The sequence below is a fragment of the Oncorhynchus clarkii genome, chromosome 2, assembly GCF_045791955.1.
Source record: "Oncorhynchus clarkii lewisi isolate Uvic-CL-2024 chromosome 2, UVic_Ocla_1.0, whole genome shotgun sequence".
Lineage (NCBI taxonomy): Eukaryota > Metazoa > Chordata > Actinopteri > Salmoniformes > Salmonidae > Oncorhynchus > Oncorhynchus clarkii.
In genome coordinates this window covers 75,968,563-75,981,232 of record NC_092148.1, presented here as the reverse complement: position 1 = coordinate 75,981,232, position 12,670 = coordinate 75,968,563, and the positions used below count along the sequence as shown (strand labels likewise).

Sequence of the window (12,670 nt, the reverse complement as noted above, 5' to 3'; positions counted from 1 at the left end):
CAGTCCCTCCTCTGCAGCAAAGCACCCCAACAACATGATGCTGCCACCCCCGTGCTTCACAGTTGGGATGGTGTTCTTCAGATTCCAAGCCTCCCCCTTTTTCCTCCAAACATAACGATGGTCATTATGGCCAAACAGTTCTATTTTTGTTTCATCAGACCAGAGGACATTTCTCAAAAAACTACAATCTTTGTCCCCATGTGCAGTTGCAAACCGTAGTCTGGCTTTTTAATGGCGGTTTTGGAGCAGTGTCTTCTTGCTTGCTGAGCGGCCTTTCAGGTTATGTCGATATAGGACTTGTTTTACTGTGGATATAGATACGTTTGTACCTGTTTCCTCCAGGTCCTTTGCTGTTGTTCTGGGATTGATTTGCACTTTTCGCACCAAAGTACGTTCATCTCTAGGAGACAGAATGTGTCTCCTTCCTGAGCGGTATGACGGCTGCGTGGTCCCATGGTGTTTATACTTGCGTACTTATCTCGACCGTCGAATGAAGTAGGCCAAAGCGCAGCGTCGTGAGCGTACATTTTCCTTTTTATTAGGATGACGCCGACAAAAACAATAAACAATACAAAAACAACCGTGTAGCTTAAGGGCTATGTGCCACAAACAAAGTTAACTTCCCACACTGAAAGGAGGGACAAGGGCTACCTAAGTATGGTTCCCAATCAGAGACAACGATAGACAGCTGTCCTTGATTGAAAACCATACCCGGCCAAAACATAGAAATACAAAAACATAGAATGCCCACCCCAAATCACACCCTGACCAAACCAAATCGAGACATAAAAAGGCTCCAGTCCGTCGCTGGAGGCTCCGGACTGGAGACCGTCGCTGGAGGCTCCGGACTGGGGACCGTCGCTAGAGGCTCCGGACTGGAGGCCATCGCTGGAGACTCCGGACTGGTGACCGTCGCTGGATACTCCGGACTGGAGGCCGTCACTGGAGGGCTCTGGACTGGAGGCCGTCGTGGGAGGCTTCGCGCCATGACTCCTCACTGGATGCTTCATGCCATGGATCATCACCGGAGGCTTCGTGCCATGGATCATCACCGGAGGCTTCGTGCCATGGACCATCACTGGAGACTTCGTGCCATGGATTATCACTGGAGTGGAAAGACACACAGGAGGCCTGGCTCTGGGAGCAGGCACAAGACTCTACAGGCTGGAGAGACATACAGGAGGCACCAGATACACTGGGCTGTGGAGGCTCACTGGAGGTCTCGAGCTTAGAGATTGCACAATCCGTCCTTGCTGGGCGGTTATCTCTGCCCTGCAAATGCGGGGCGCTGGCACAGGACGCACTGGGCTGTGCAGACGGACCGGAGACACAGTGCACAGAGCCGGCGCAGGATATCCTGGGCCGAAGAGACGCACTGGAGACCAGGCGCGCTGAGCCGGCACCATCTGTCCTGGCTGGATGCTCACCCTAGCCCGGCAGATGCGGGGAGCTGGGATGTAGCGCACCGGGCTGTGAATGCGCTCCACCGCATAACACGGTAACTGACCAGTATGACGTTCGCCACAGTAAGCACGGGGAGTTGGCTCAGGTCTGAATCCTGACTCTGCCACATTCCCAGTGTGCCACCCCCACAATTTTTTGGAGTGGCCTCCCGGTCTTTAGTGCCAGCCATGACCCTGTGTAATCCTGGGCCCTCTTTCTTGCTGCCTCCGCCTTCCTCGCTGCTTCTACCTACTCCCATGGCAGGCATTTGGAAAGTGCTCCCAAAGATGAACCAGACTTGTGGAGGTTTACAATTTGTTTTCTGAGGTCTTGGCTGATTTCTTTTGATTTTCCCATGATGTCAAGCAAAGAGGCACTGAGTTTGAAGGTAGGCTTTGAAATACATCCACAGGTACATCTCCAATTGACTCAAATGATGTCAATTAGCCTATCAGAAGCTTCTCAAGCCATGACATCATTTTCTGGAATTTTCGAAGCTATTTAAAGGCACAGACAACCTAGTGTATGTAAACTTCTGACCTACAGGAATTATGATACAGTGAATTATAAGTGAAATAATCTGTCTGTAAACAATTGTTGGAAAAATTACTTATGACATGCACAAGGTAGATGTCCTAACCGACTTGCCAAAACTATAGTTTGTTAACAAGAAATTTGTGAAGTGGTTAAAAAACTAGTTTTAAGGACTCCAACCTAAGTGTATGTAATCTTCCAACTTCAACTGTAGGTCCTGGATGGCAGGAAGCTTGGCCCCAGTGATGTACTTTGCCGTACGCACCACACTGCAGGTCTCTGACCTCCTCCCTATAGGCTATCTCATCGTTGTCGGTAATCAGGCCTACCGCTGTTGTGTCGTCAGCAAACCTAATGATGGTGCTGGAGTCGTGGGTGAACAGGGAGAATAGGAGGGGACTAAGCACGCACCCCTGTGGGGCCCCAGTGTTGAGTAATAGCGTGGCAGACGTTTTGTTGCCTACTCTTACCACCTGGGGGCTGCCCGCCAGGATCCAGTTGCAGAGGGAGGTGTTTAATCCCAGGGTCCTTAGTTTAGTGATGCGCTTTGTTGGATCTATGGTGTTGAGCGCTGAGCTGTAGTCAATGAACAGCATTATCACATAGGTGTTCCTTTTGTCCAGGTGGGAAACGGCAGTGTGGAGTGCGATTGAGATTGCGTCATTTGTGGATCTGTTGGGGCGGATTACTTATTGGAGTGGGTCTAGTGTATCCGGGATGATGCTGTTGATGTGAGCCATGACCAGCCTTTCAAAGCACTTCATGGCTACTGACGTGAGTTCTATGAGGCAGTAATCATTTAGGCAGGTTACCTTCCTTGGTCATAGGGACTATGGTGGTCTGCTTGAAACATGTAGGAATTACAGACTCGGTCAGGGAGAGGTTGAAAATGTCTGTGAAGACACTTGCCAGTTGGTCCACGAATGCTTTGAGTACACGTCTTGGTAATCCTTCTGGCCCCGTGGCTTTGTGAATGTTGACCTGTGTAAAGGTTTTGCACACATCTACTACTGAGAGCGTTATCACACAGTCGTCTGGATCAGCTGGTGCTCTCCTGCATGCTCCAGTGTTACTTGCCTCTGAGCGAGCATAGAAAGTGTTTAGCTCGTCAGGTAGGCTCGCGTCACTTGGCAGCTCGCGGCTGGATTTCCCTTTGTAGTCCGTAATCGTTTCCAAGCCCTGCCACATCCGACGAGTGTCATTGCTGGTGTAGTAGGATTCAAGTTAATCCTGTATTGACACTTTGCCTGTTTTATGGTTGTTTGAGGGCGTAGCGGGATTTCTTATAAACGTCCCGATTAGTGTCCCGCTCCTTGAAAGTGGTAGCTCTAGCCTTTAGCTCGACGCTGAATTTTCCTGTAATCCATTGCTTCTGGTTGGTTACGTACGGTCACTGTGGGGACGACGTCGTCGATGCACTTATTGATGAAGCCGATGACTGATGTGGTATATTCCTCAATGCCATTGGATGAATCCCGGAACATATTCCAGTCTGTGCTAGCAAAGCAGTCCTGTAGCGTAGCATCCACGTCATCTGACCACTTCCGTATTGAGCAAGTCACTAGTACTTACTGCTTTAGTTTTTGCTTGTAAACAGGAATCAGTAGGATGGAATAATGGTCAGATTTGCCAAATGGAGGGCGAGGGGGAGCTTTGTATGCGTCTCTGTGTGTGTAGTAGAGCTTTTTTCCCTCTGGTTGCACATGTGACATGCTGGTAGAAATTAGGTAAAACAGATTTAAGTTTGCCTGCATCAAAGTCCCCGTCCACTAGGAGCGCCGCTTTTGGATTAGCATTTTCTTGTTTGCTGAACTGACAAGGTAGAAATCTGTCGTTCTGCCCCTGAACAAGGCAATTAACCCACTGTTCCTAGGCTGTCATTATAAATAAGAATTTGTTCTTAACTGACTTGCCTCATTAAATAAAGGTTAAATAAAAAAATAAAATAAAAATAATGGCCTTATACAGCTCGTTGAGTACGGTCTTAGTGCCAGCATCGGTTTGTGGTGGTAAATAGATGGCTATGAATAATATACGTACACTGAAGTTGCTTACCAAGACGACATTGAATGTTCCTGAGTGGTCTAGATACAGTTTTGACTTAAATTGGTTTGAAAATCTATGGCAACAACCATATTGACAGAGTCTGAAGATTAAAACAATTATAATAATATGTTAATATGTTACAATCTAGGTGTGTAAAGCTCTTAGAGATTTACCCAGAAAGGCTCACAGCTGTATTTGCTGCCAAAGGTGATTCTAACATATATTGACTCAGGGGTGTGAATATTTATGTAAATTAATTTTTTTTGTATTTTTTTGTGACATTTCTACAAACATGTTTTTTAAAATACTTTGTCATTATGGGGTATTTTGTGTAGATTGTAGAGAAAATAATATGTTTAATCAATTTTGAATTCAGGCTGTAACACTGTGGAATAAGTCAAGGGGTATGAATACTTTCTGAAGGCACTATATCTGATTTCTTACTCAAAAATAGACAGAAGACATTTAAAGTACTACATTAAAATTGTTGTCATTTAGTTGACGCTCTTATCCAGATGCATGCATTTTTATACTGGTCCCCCGTGGGATTTAAACTCACAACTCTGGCATTGCAAGCATCATGCTCTACCAACTGAGCCACACTGAACACATGATGTTGACCTGTTTTTGTGTACTCTCTCCAGGTTTACTGGGAGCTATAACTACGGGAGCTACTCTAACCAGCACCCCCACTCCATCCAGAGCCAGTACCCCAGTCTGGCCCACGAACCAGGCATCCCTGCCCCCCTCCACTATCCCGCCTACCACCGCACCTCTGCACAGGTCAGTCCCAACTTGGACTCAAAATCACAAATCAGACCATAGCACCTACTGTACATTCACCTGAGGATTTACTAACGGTGTACTGGATGGAATTACAGTGGAGATAATTCAGTGACATTTACTAAGCACATCCATTATACTACACACGTCCATTATACTACACACGTCCATTATACTACACACGTCCATTATACTACGCACGTCCATTATACTACGCACGTCCATTATACTACGCACGTCCATTATACTACGCACGTCCATTATACTACACACGTCCATTATACTACACACGTCCATTATACTACACACGTCCATTATACTACGCACGTCCATTATACTACGCACGTCCATTATACTACACACGTCCATTATACTACACACGTCCATTATACTACACACGTCCATTATACTACACACGTCCATGATACTACACATGTCCATTATACTACACACGTCCATGATACTACTCATGTCCATTATACTACACACGTCCATTATACTACACACGTCCATGATACTACTCATGTCCATTATACTACACACGTCCATTATACTACACATGTCCATTATACTACACACGTCCATGATACTACTCACACCCATTATACTACACACGTCCATTATACTACACACGTCCATTATACTACACACGTCCATGATACTACTCACACCCATTATACTACACACGTCCATTATACTTTGCATGTCCATTATACTACGCATGTCCATTATACTACACACGTCCATTATACTACGCACGTCCATTATACTACACATGTCCATTATATTACACACGTCCATTATACTACACACGTCCATGATACTACACATGTCCATTATACTACACACGTCCATGATACTACTCATGTCCATTATACTACACACGTCCATTATACTACACACGTCCATGATACTACTCACACCCATTATACTACACACGTCCATTATACTACACACGTCCATTATACTACACACGTCCATTATACTACGCATGTCCATTATACTACGCATGTCCATTATACATTACACTACGCACGTCCATTATACTACGCACATAGCCTTATATAAGTCTCTCAGAGCACACACGAGATTTGGTTTTGGGTGCCGAGATTGGCTTTATATTTACTCAACACATTAAGACCCTTTGTCAAACTTCCAACATACTGTATATCTTTATGGCCTGTTTGATGATGGTGACATTTAGCCAGAGTCTACAATTCCCGCTTTTTTACACTGTTCACCACACCTGCTAGACTTTGTTGGTGGCAATAGTTGTTCTTGGCTTGGGTCCTGGAGTGGACTACATGGTATTTAATTGACGTCAGAGCAGAGTAGGAAGAAAGGCAGTGCAACACTGTATCAAATCCATTACAAAGAGACTGTTCAAAATGAGGCTGTCTGCTGGGTTATTTGTATTTTAGAAAATCCTGGAAATCACCTAATCACCGTAGTACATCATTACAGAGGCGCAATAACCACTGAAATACTAGGCATTGAATTAAGCAGAATGAATCAGAAGTCATGCTAAGCTATGAACATTTTTAACGTTGATTCTTGTTTCTTTTTCTTCAACATGCCATTATAATGACTTCCCTCTCATATCTATCCACTTATATCTATCCACCTCCCTATATAATCCCGAAGAGTGATAGTTTATTCCCGGTTGGGCTGTAGGCGGGACATAAATTCCATCCTAGCTTTTGTAAGGTTGAATTTTTCACAGGCAGTAAATCAGAGAGGAATGTTAATATGAACAGGAAGTGAAAAGGAGAACGGGGCTTGTTAGTATGCAAAACGCATTTTATAGCGTTGGTGCCAACAGTGTGGCATGCTCTGGGGATAGACAGAGGGAGAGAGGGAAAGAGAGAGTTAGAACTGGTGTGGCACCAAGAGTGGTTAGTTAGAGCCAGGAGAACATTTACCCTGGTGCGGGTGAGAGAAAGAGAATGAGAGAGAGAGAGAGAGAGAGACTGAGCAAGAAGGTCAACAGAAGAAAAAAGAAGAGTAAGAGCAGGCTAGAGGTTGGGAGGTGCAGCAGCAGGGTGGTGGTGGTGATGGTGGTGGAGCTCATACACTGTTAGCCACAGCAGTGAATGGTGTGAGTTGACCCTTCTGATGGTAATTTCCTTTAAAGGGCCCTCCAGCCTCCCTGTCTTTGTAGTGGGAGGAGATTCGCTGGGCCTCAGCAGTCGGAATCCTCCTCTCCTCTCCACACCAGCGGAAGCAGCAGACAGTGGGAGGTGATCTGGCCGGGGGCCCAGGACCCAGCCCAGAGGGGCCCAGCTCTGTGCTCCACTGTGCATCCCCTTCCCACCACTCAATAGTCTCTTCATCTCTCTGAGCCAGTGGCCATAGAACTCATAGACCAGGGCAGGGGGGGGCGTTTATTAAAATATTGTTTTTCAATGGTCTCTTTTCTGCGCGTGAACAAGAGGTCGCTGAACCACCCATCCTTCTCCCTGACCTGTGATGACGGCCTCTTTCCATGCCACCATCCTTCATAATAGAACTGACTGTTGCCTGTGTGTTTATATTTAGTGGAATAAAGAGGAAATACTTTTACTTCCACTTTTTTCCACCCTGCTCTGAACTTAAATCGGGCACAATGTGTGTGCTTTGTGTAAGAGGGTCTAAGAGGGTCTCTCAAGAGGAAGGAAAGGAGATGACACTTTGCTGGATTTCCCGACCAGTACCAAATATTTTGTAAGAGGAGCTGATTCTGTCCTCGCTGTTAGTCGTTGGTCACCCTGGGCAATTAAAATACTACCGGCTGACCGCTTATCCTAGTCCAACAGTTCCAGGAAGTGTCTATGTCTACCATTTACAACAGACATTGTGGACTACAGGAAAAGGAGGACCAAGCATGGCCCCATTCTCATCGACGGGGCTGCAGTGGAGCAGGTTGAGAGCTTCAAGTTCCTTGGTGTCCACATCACCAACAAACTAACATGGTCCAAGCACACCAAGGCAGTCGTGAAGAGGGCACAATAAAAACCTATTCCCCTTCAGGAGACTGAAAAGATTTGCATGGGTCCTCAGATCCTCAAAAGTTTTTACAGCTGCACCATCGAGAGCATCCTGACAGGTTGCATCACTGCCTGATATGGCAACTGCTCGGCAAGGCACTACAGAGGGTAGTGTGTACGGCCCAGCACATCACCGGGGCCAAGCTTCCTGCCATCCAGGAACTTTATACCAGCCAGTGTCAGAGGAAGGCCCTAAAAATTGTCAAAGACTCCAGCCACCCTAGTCATAGACTGTTCTCTCTGCTACCGCACGGCAAGCGGTACCGGAGCACCAAGTCTAGGTCCAAGAGGCTTCTAAACAGCTTCTACCCCCAAGCCATAAGACTCCTGGACTTCTAATCAAATGGCTACCCAGACTATTTGCATTGCACCCCCCCTTCTACCCTGCTGCTACTCTCTGTTATTTTCTATGCATAATCACTTTAATAACTCTACCTTCATGTACATATTACCTCAATTACACTGGTGCCCCCGCACATTGACTCTGGTACCCCCTGTATATAGCCCCGCTATTGTTATTTTACTGCTGCTCTTTAATGATTTGTTCTTTTTATCTCTTACTTTTTTAGGTATTTTCTTAAAACTGTATTGTTGGCTAAGGGCTTGTAAGCAAGCCTGTTGTATTCGGCGCATGTGACAAATAAATGTGTATTTTATTTGATTCATTGTGAATTATAAACATCATTATGTTACAGAGAAAGTAAGGATGTGTTATTATGTTTCACATTAATTATTACATCAGGGCCAGGAGTTTTGCCTGGTAATTTTACGTAACCAGGGAAATCTCTGGAGTTCAGCTATAGCCTAACTAGGGGCTGGGGTTTCTCCTGTCAGGTCATGCATTCAGGGAAAAGCCCAGCCCTAGATATGATACATACATGTTACATATAATACCATCACCCTAAAACCCCATATTCTCTTCTGTTCGGCAGTACCCGCTCAATAGCCAGATGTCTCGGATGGAGCCATGCTTGATGGGAGGTGCTCCTCGGCTGCACCCTACACCCGTGGCCCCACGGTGGGCGGATGTCTCCCCAGCCAACAGCTGTTACACCAGTCCCCCTATGCACTCCTCCCGCTACGCCGCCTCTGGAGACATGTACTCCCCCCTGGCCCCTCGCAGGAACTCTGAATACGAACACTCACAACACTTTCCCGGCTTCGCTTACATAAATGGAGAGGCCACCACAGGCTGGGCCAAGTAGGCTTCCTACTCATCCCTCAGAGAGCGGAGCTGTGCTGGGCACAGTCATGCCCAAGCAGCCTGCCAAGCCTATGGATGCAAACGTCCCACTGCCTTTCCCCAACACGACCCAGAGGCACCTAATCAGGAGTATCAGTGTAATGGTAGGGGAGAGAGGCTGGATAGTATCAAAACTGGGTAACCTTGTTAACTTGACCCGCAGGCCACAGCACAGACAAACAAGATTCAGGACTTCTTCTCACATTACACAATCAGAATATTGTAGCTTAGGCCTAGTCTGTTGAGGGCAATAATCGCCTCAATGGTGGTGGTTTGTTGTTTGCAGAAAATGGCTGTGCAAACCCTTTGGGATTATAGAAACAGAGGCAGTCGGAAGAATCTCACATGTGGAAGTGTGCAGTGTGAGACTGCCCAGCTGTGCCTTTTCAGTTAATGAACACCCATCCCTGCCCGGCAACCTGCCAAGTCAACAAACACTGATCACCACCCCTCCCTCACTGTACTGGGACACTAATGTACGGAACTCTGTTTACGTTGTATACTGTGGCTGACGTCAGTACAGTATTTTAACGATGCACACCATTTTCTCTTGGTCAACACTTACTCAGAGTAGGCCTCTGCGACATTGTCCAGAAGACATGCTAGCCTGCTGCAAAACCAGGGTCATATTCATTAGGGCACACCGTAGCAATACATTTTGGAACGGAAAATGAACATGAATGTTTCTTATGTGATAAATTAAGGTTGTCGCTCCCTGTTTGTCTGTTTTCTTCCGTTTGGTGCCTAATGAATACAACCCAGGATGGATTGCCTTAATGTTTCACCACTGGAGCCCTGTCATGTCAATTGGCATAAAGCCAGAAAACTATGAGAGAAGTTTATGGCTGAGACAAAGCTAAACATGTGGAGAGCCTTTATTAGCTTGTCAGTTTCACATGAATAGTTTTTTTTAATGATCGAGTGCTGTGCCTCAGCCAGATTATTTGTGTGTTGTGTCACAACCTCTGTTGCTGTATTTGTGGGATGAGGAAGACACTATAGATATATTCTCTGTAACTTCGTAACATTGTGTTCTTTTTTGTTTTCTGTGTTACAGTTGCTATTTTGTTTTCGTTTTTTTATGGATATAGTTAAGGAAACATTAACCTAGTTGTGTGTTTTATAATGCACGCAAAGCTACTGTGGACCTATTACCCTATGGGTAGGAATAAAAAGGAACAAATATCAAAGTGTAACACACATGAACTATAGTCACTTTTTTCTGTAAATACAAGCACTCGACAACTTCAGTGGTGGCAACTGTTACAGTTTAAACTGATATGTATGTGGAATTATTTGTTGCCACATAAATAATTTCTAAAACCCCAATGCAAATGTTCTCATTTCTTTCTTCTCTTCTCTCAAACACATACCATTGGTAATGAACATTTCACTGTTCTGCAGTCTGTTTGTGTATAGCCTACAAACCTTGTTCAACCTCATAGTTTTGGCCAGGCTAGTTTCTTTCCACTGAAATTCTCCAATGTAACTTGTCTGACTGATAAACTGTCACTATTATTTATTGATATTGATGATACGCTAATCATTCTTTGGAAATATTGATCAATACATTTTCAGGGGAGTGTTCAGTATTAAAATGCAATGACACACCACACACCTTAACTGACTTGCAGTTTGGCTTGCATGAAAGATCACCACATCGTAGCTCTTGGTTGAATATTTGGTGTTGTATATCTGGCGTTGTATATCATTGCACAACAACCCCTGCCTTAAAACCCAATTTGAGTTTGATGTTGACAAAGGGGACCAAATCTTTTCAAATCCTCTGAGCTGATTTTTTACTCCAATCACTTGCCAGCATTGGGAAGACTGGGAACCCAGTGGGGGCTGGGCAAGAAACGAGAGCCACACTGCGGAAAGAATTACATTTCTATAAAGAGCAGCTTCTGCTGGGGTGTGGTCATCACACGTTGGTCCCGTAACCTTTGACCTTCAAATTTTCTTACATTTTTTTGAATGCAGATCCCCTATGCTGTGAGCCCATTTTCCTGGACACCATAAAAGTTCACAACCAAGGTTCTGCATGCTGGAGGCCCATTCGGTAAAAAGGTTACAAATGAAATGAACATGGGAAAAGCATACAGTCCTGAAAGACTATAGGCCTTATCACAAACACTTGACACCAGCTTAGAGCAGTCTGGGCCATTGGGGAGGTATCAGAATGCAGATGAGAACCAGAACTATAATATCATACCCCCTTGGCACTTGCTTACCACATCTAAAATCCTTTTCCCCTTGTAGGGGGATGAGTTAATTTAGAAAATTGTAGTTTCAAATTCAAGAGCTATGACAATTTCTATTTCCAGTTCCAGAATGAGGATAAATGACTGACTAGCTTGCCGGTAGGGCGTAAGGGAAGGATAAAGACACCCTCCATCCAGTAGCGGTGCGTGGGTAAAATCACTGGGGAAGCCAAGCCCCCTCCCAAAAAAACATTACAACCTATATGTTGTGATAATTGTGCTGTTTGCTCTATAACCGGTTAGTTCATATGCCTCGACACCGTGATATATAGGCCCAAGGCCGAGACAATAAGAAAACAGAATAAATTCAACCACAAATTTGTTTCATTACAAAACCAGAAATCAATATCTGTCCGTTTAAGTTCACAAAACATATTGCATGGTCAAGCAAGGCAATATCTCCAACATTTTCAGACTACTAAAAAACGATTGATTTAGAACCACGGAGAGTTACAGCAAGTTGAAAGAAAACAGGAGCTGCCTCCAGTATTCCAGCACCATTTCAACTTCAACATAATCTAATCAGCTATAGTTTAATACAATGACAACTAAAAGATACCAAAAATGATTTAGTCCAATCAACATAAGCTAAATATAATGTGGCTGTCCATGGTACTGATTTCTGTGTGTGTGTGTGTGATGTGCGTGCGTGCAAGTAGAAAAAAACATGTTGACTTACCCTACTCGTAGAGAAATGCGAATGCCATCCTCCTCTTTCATGTTGCCTAAATGGTCTATGACTGTCATACAGTACACATTTTTAGTTGTTGTTGTCCTAGGCTACCTGGCTAAAATGCTTGCTAGCTAGCCTAACTTTCTTTCATGGGAAACATTACGCCAGGGGCTATTTCATTCGCTCGGATGCTTTTTCCGGTAAGATACATTTGTCCTCTTGCAAATCGAAGGAAATGTATGAAACACAGAGAGACGAAAGATACATTATTTTGTATGTTTTTTTCTTTTTTCTTGGTCAATTTTTTGGGGAAGCCTGGCTTCCTTTGGCATCCATGAATACACACCACTGCCTCCATCATAAAAACGAATATGAAGCTGTAATTAATGACAGATGATGTACTGGCTTTACATAGTCCTGGCACAAACAGTTATCAATCAAATTTATTTTATAAAGCCCTTTTTACATCAGCAGATGTTACAAAGTGCTATACAGAAACCCAGCTTAAAACCCAAAACAGCAAGCAATACAGGTGTAGAAGAACGGTGGCTAGGAAAAATTCAGGAACTTCTGGCGGTGCCAGGTGGAGATTATAAGAGTACATGGCCATTTAGAGCTAGAATGACCAGCATGGTTGTAGAAGGTGCAGCAGGTAAGT

At 44.7% G+C, this 12,670-nt stretch overlaps 1 protein-coding gene across 1 annotated transcript in view; it reads left to right on the top strand.

Moving 5' to 3' along the window:
- Nucleotides 1-10,397, top strand: part of LOC139373807 (transcription factor RFX4-like) — a 37,397-nt gene extending 27,000 nt beyond the window's left edge. Inside the window, exons 17-18 of the mRNA XM_071114825.1 lie at nt 4,668-4,806; nt 8,765-10,397. Of these exons, the coding sequence (XP_070970926.1) occupies nt 4,668-4,806; nt 8,765-9,037 (412 nt within the window). The 3' untranslated portion in view covers nt 9,038-10,397. The remainder of the gene's footprint in view (nt 1-4,667; nt 4,807-8,764) is intronic.
- The last annotated feature ends 2,273 nt before the right edge of the window (nt 10,398-12,670 follow it).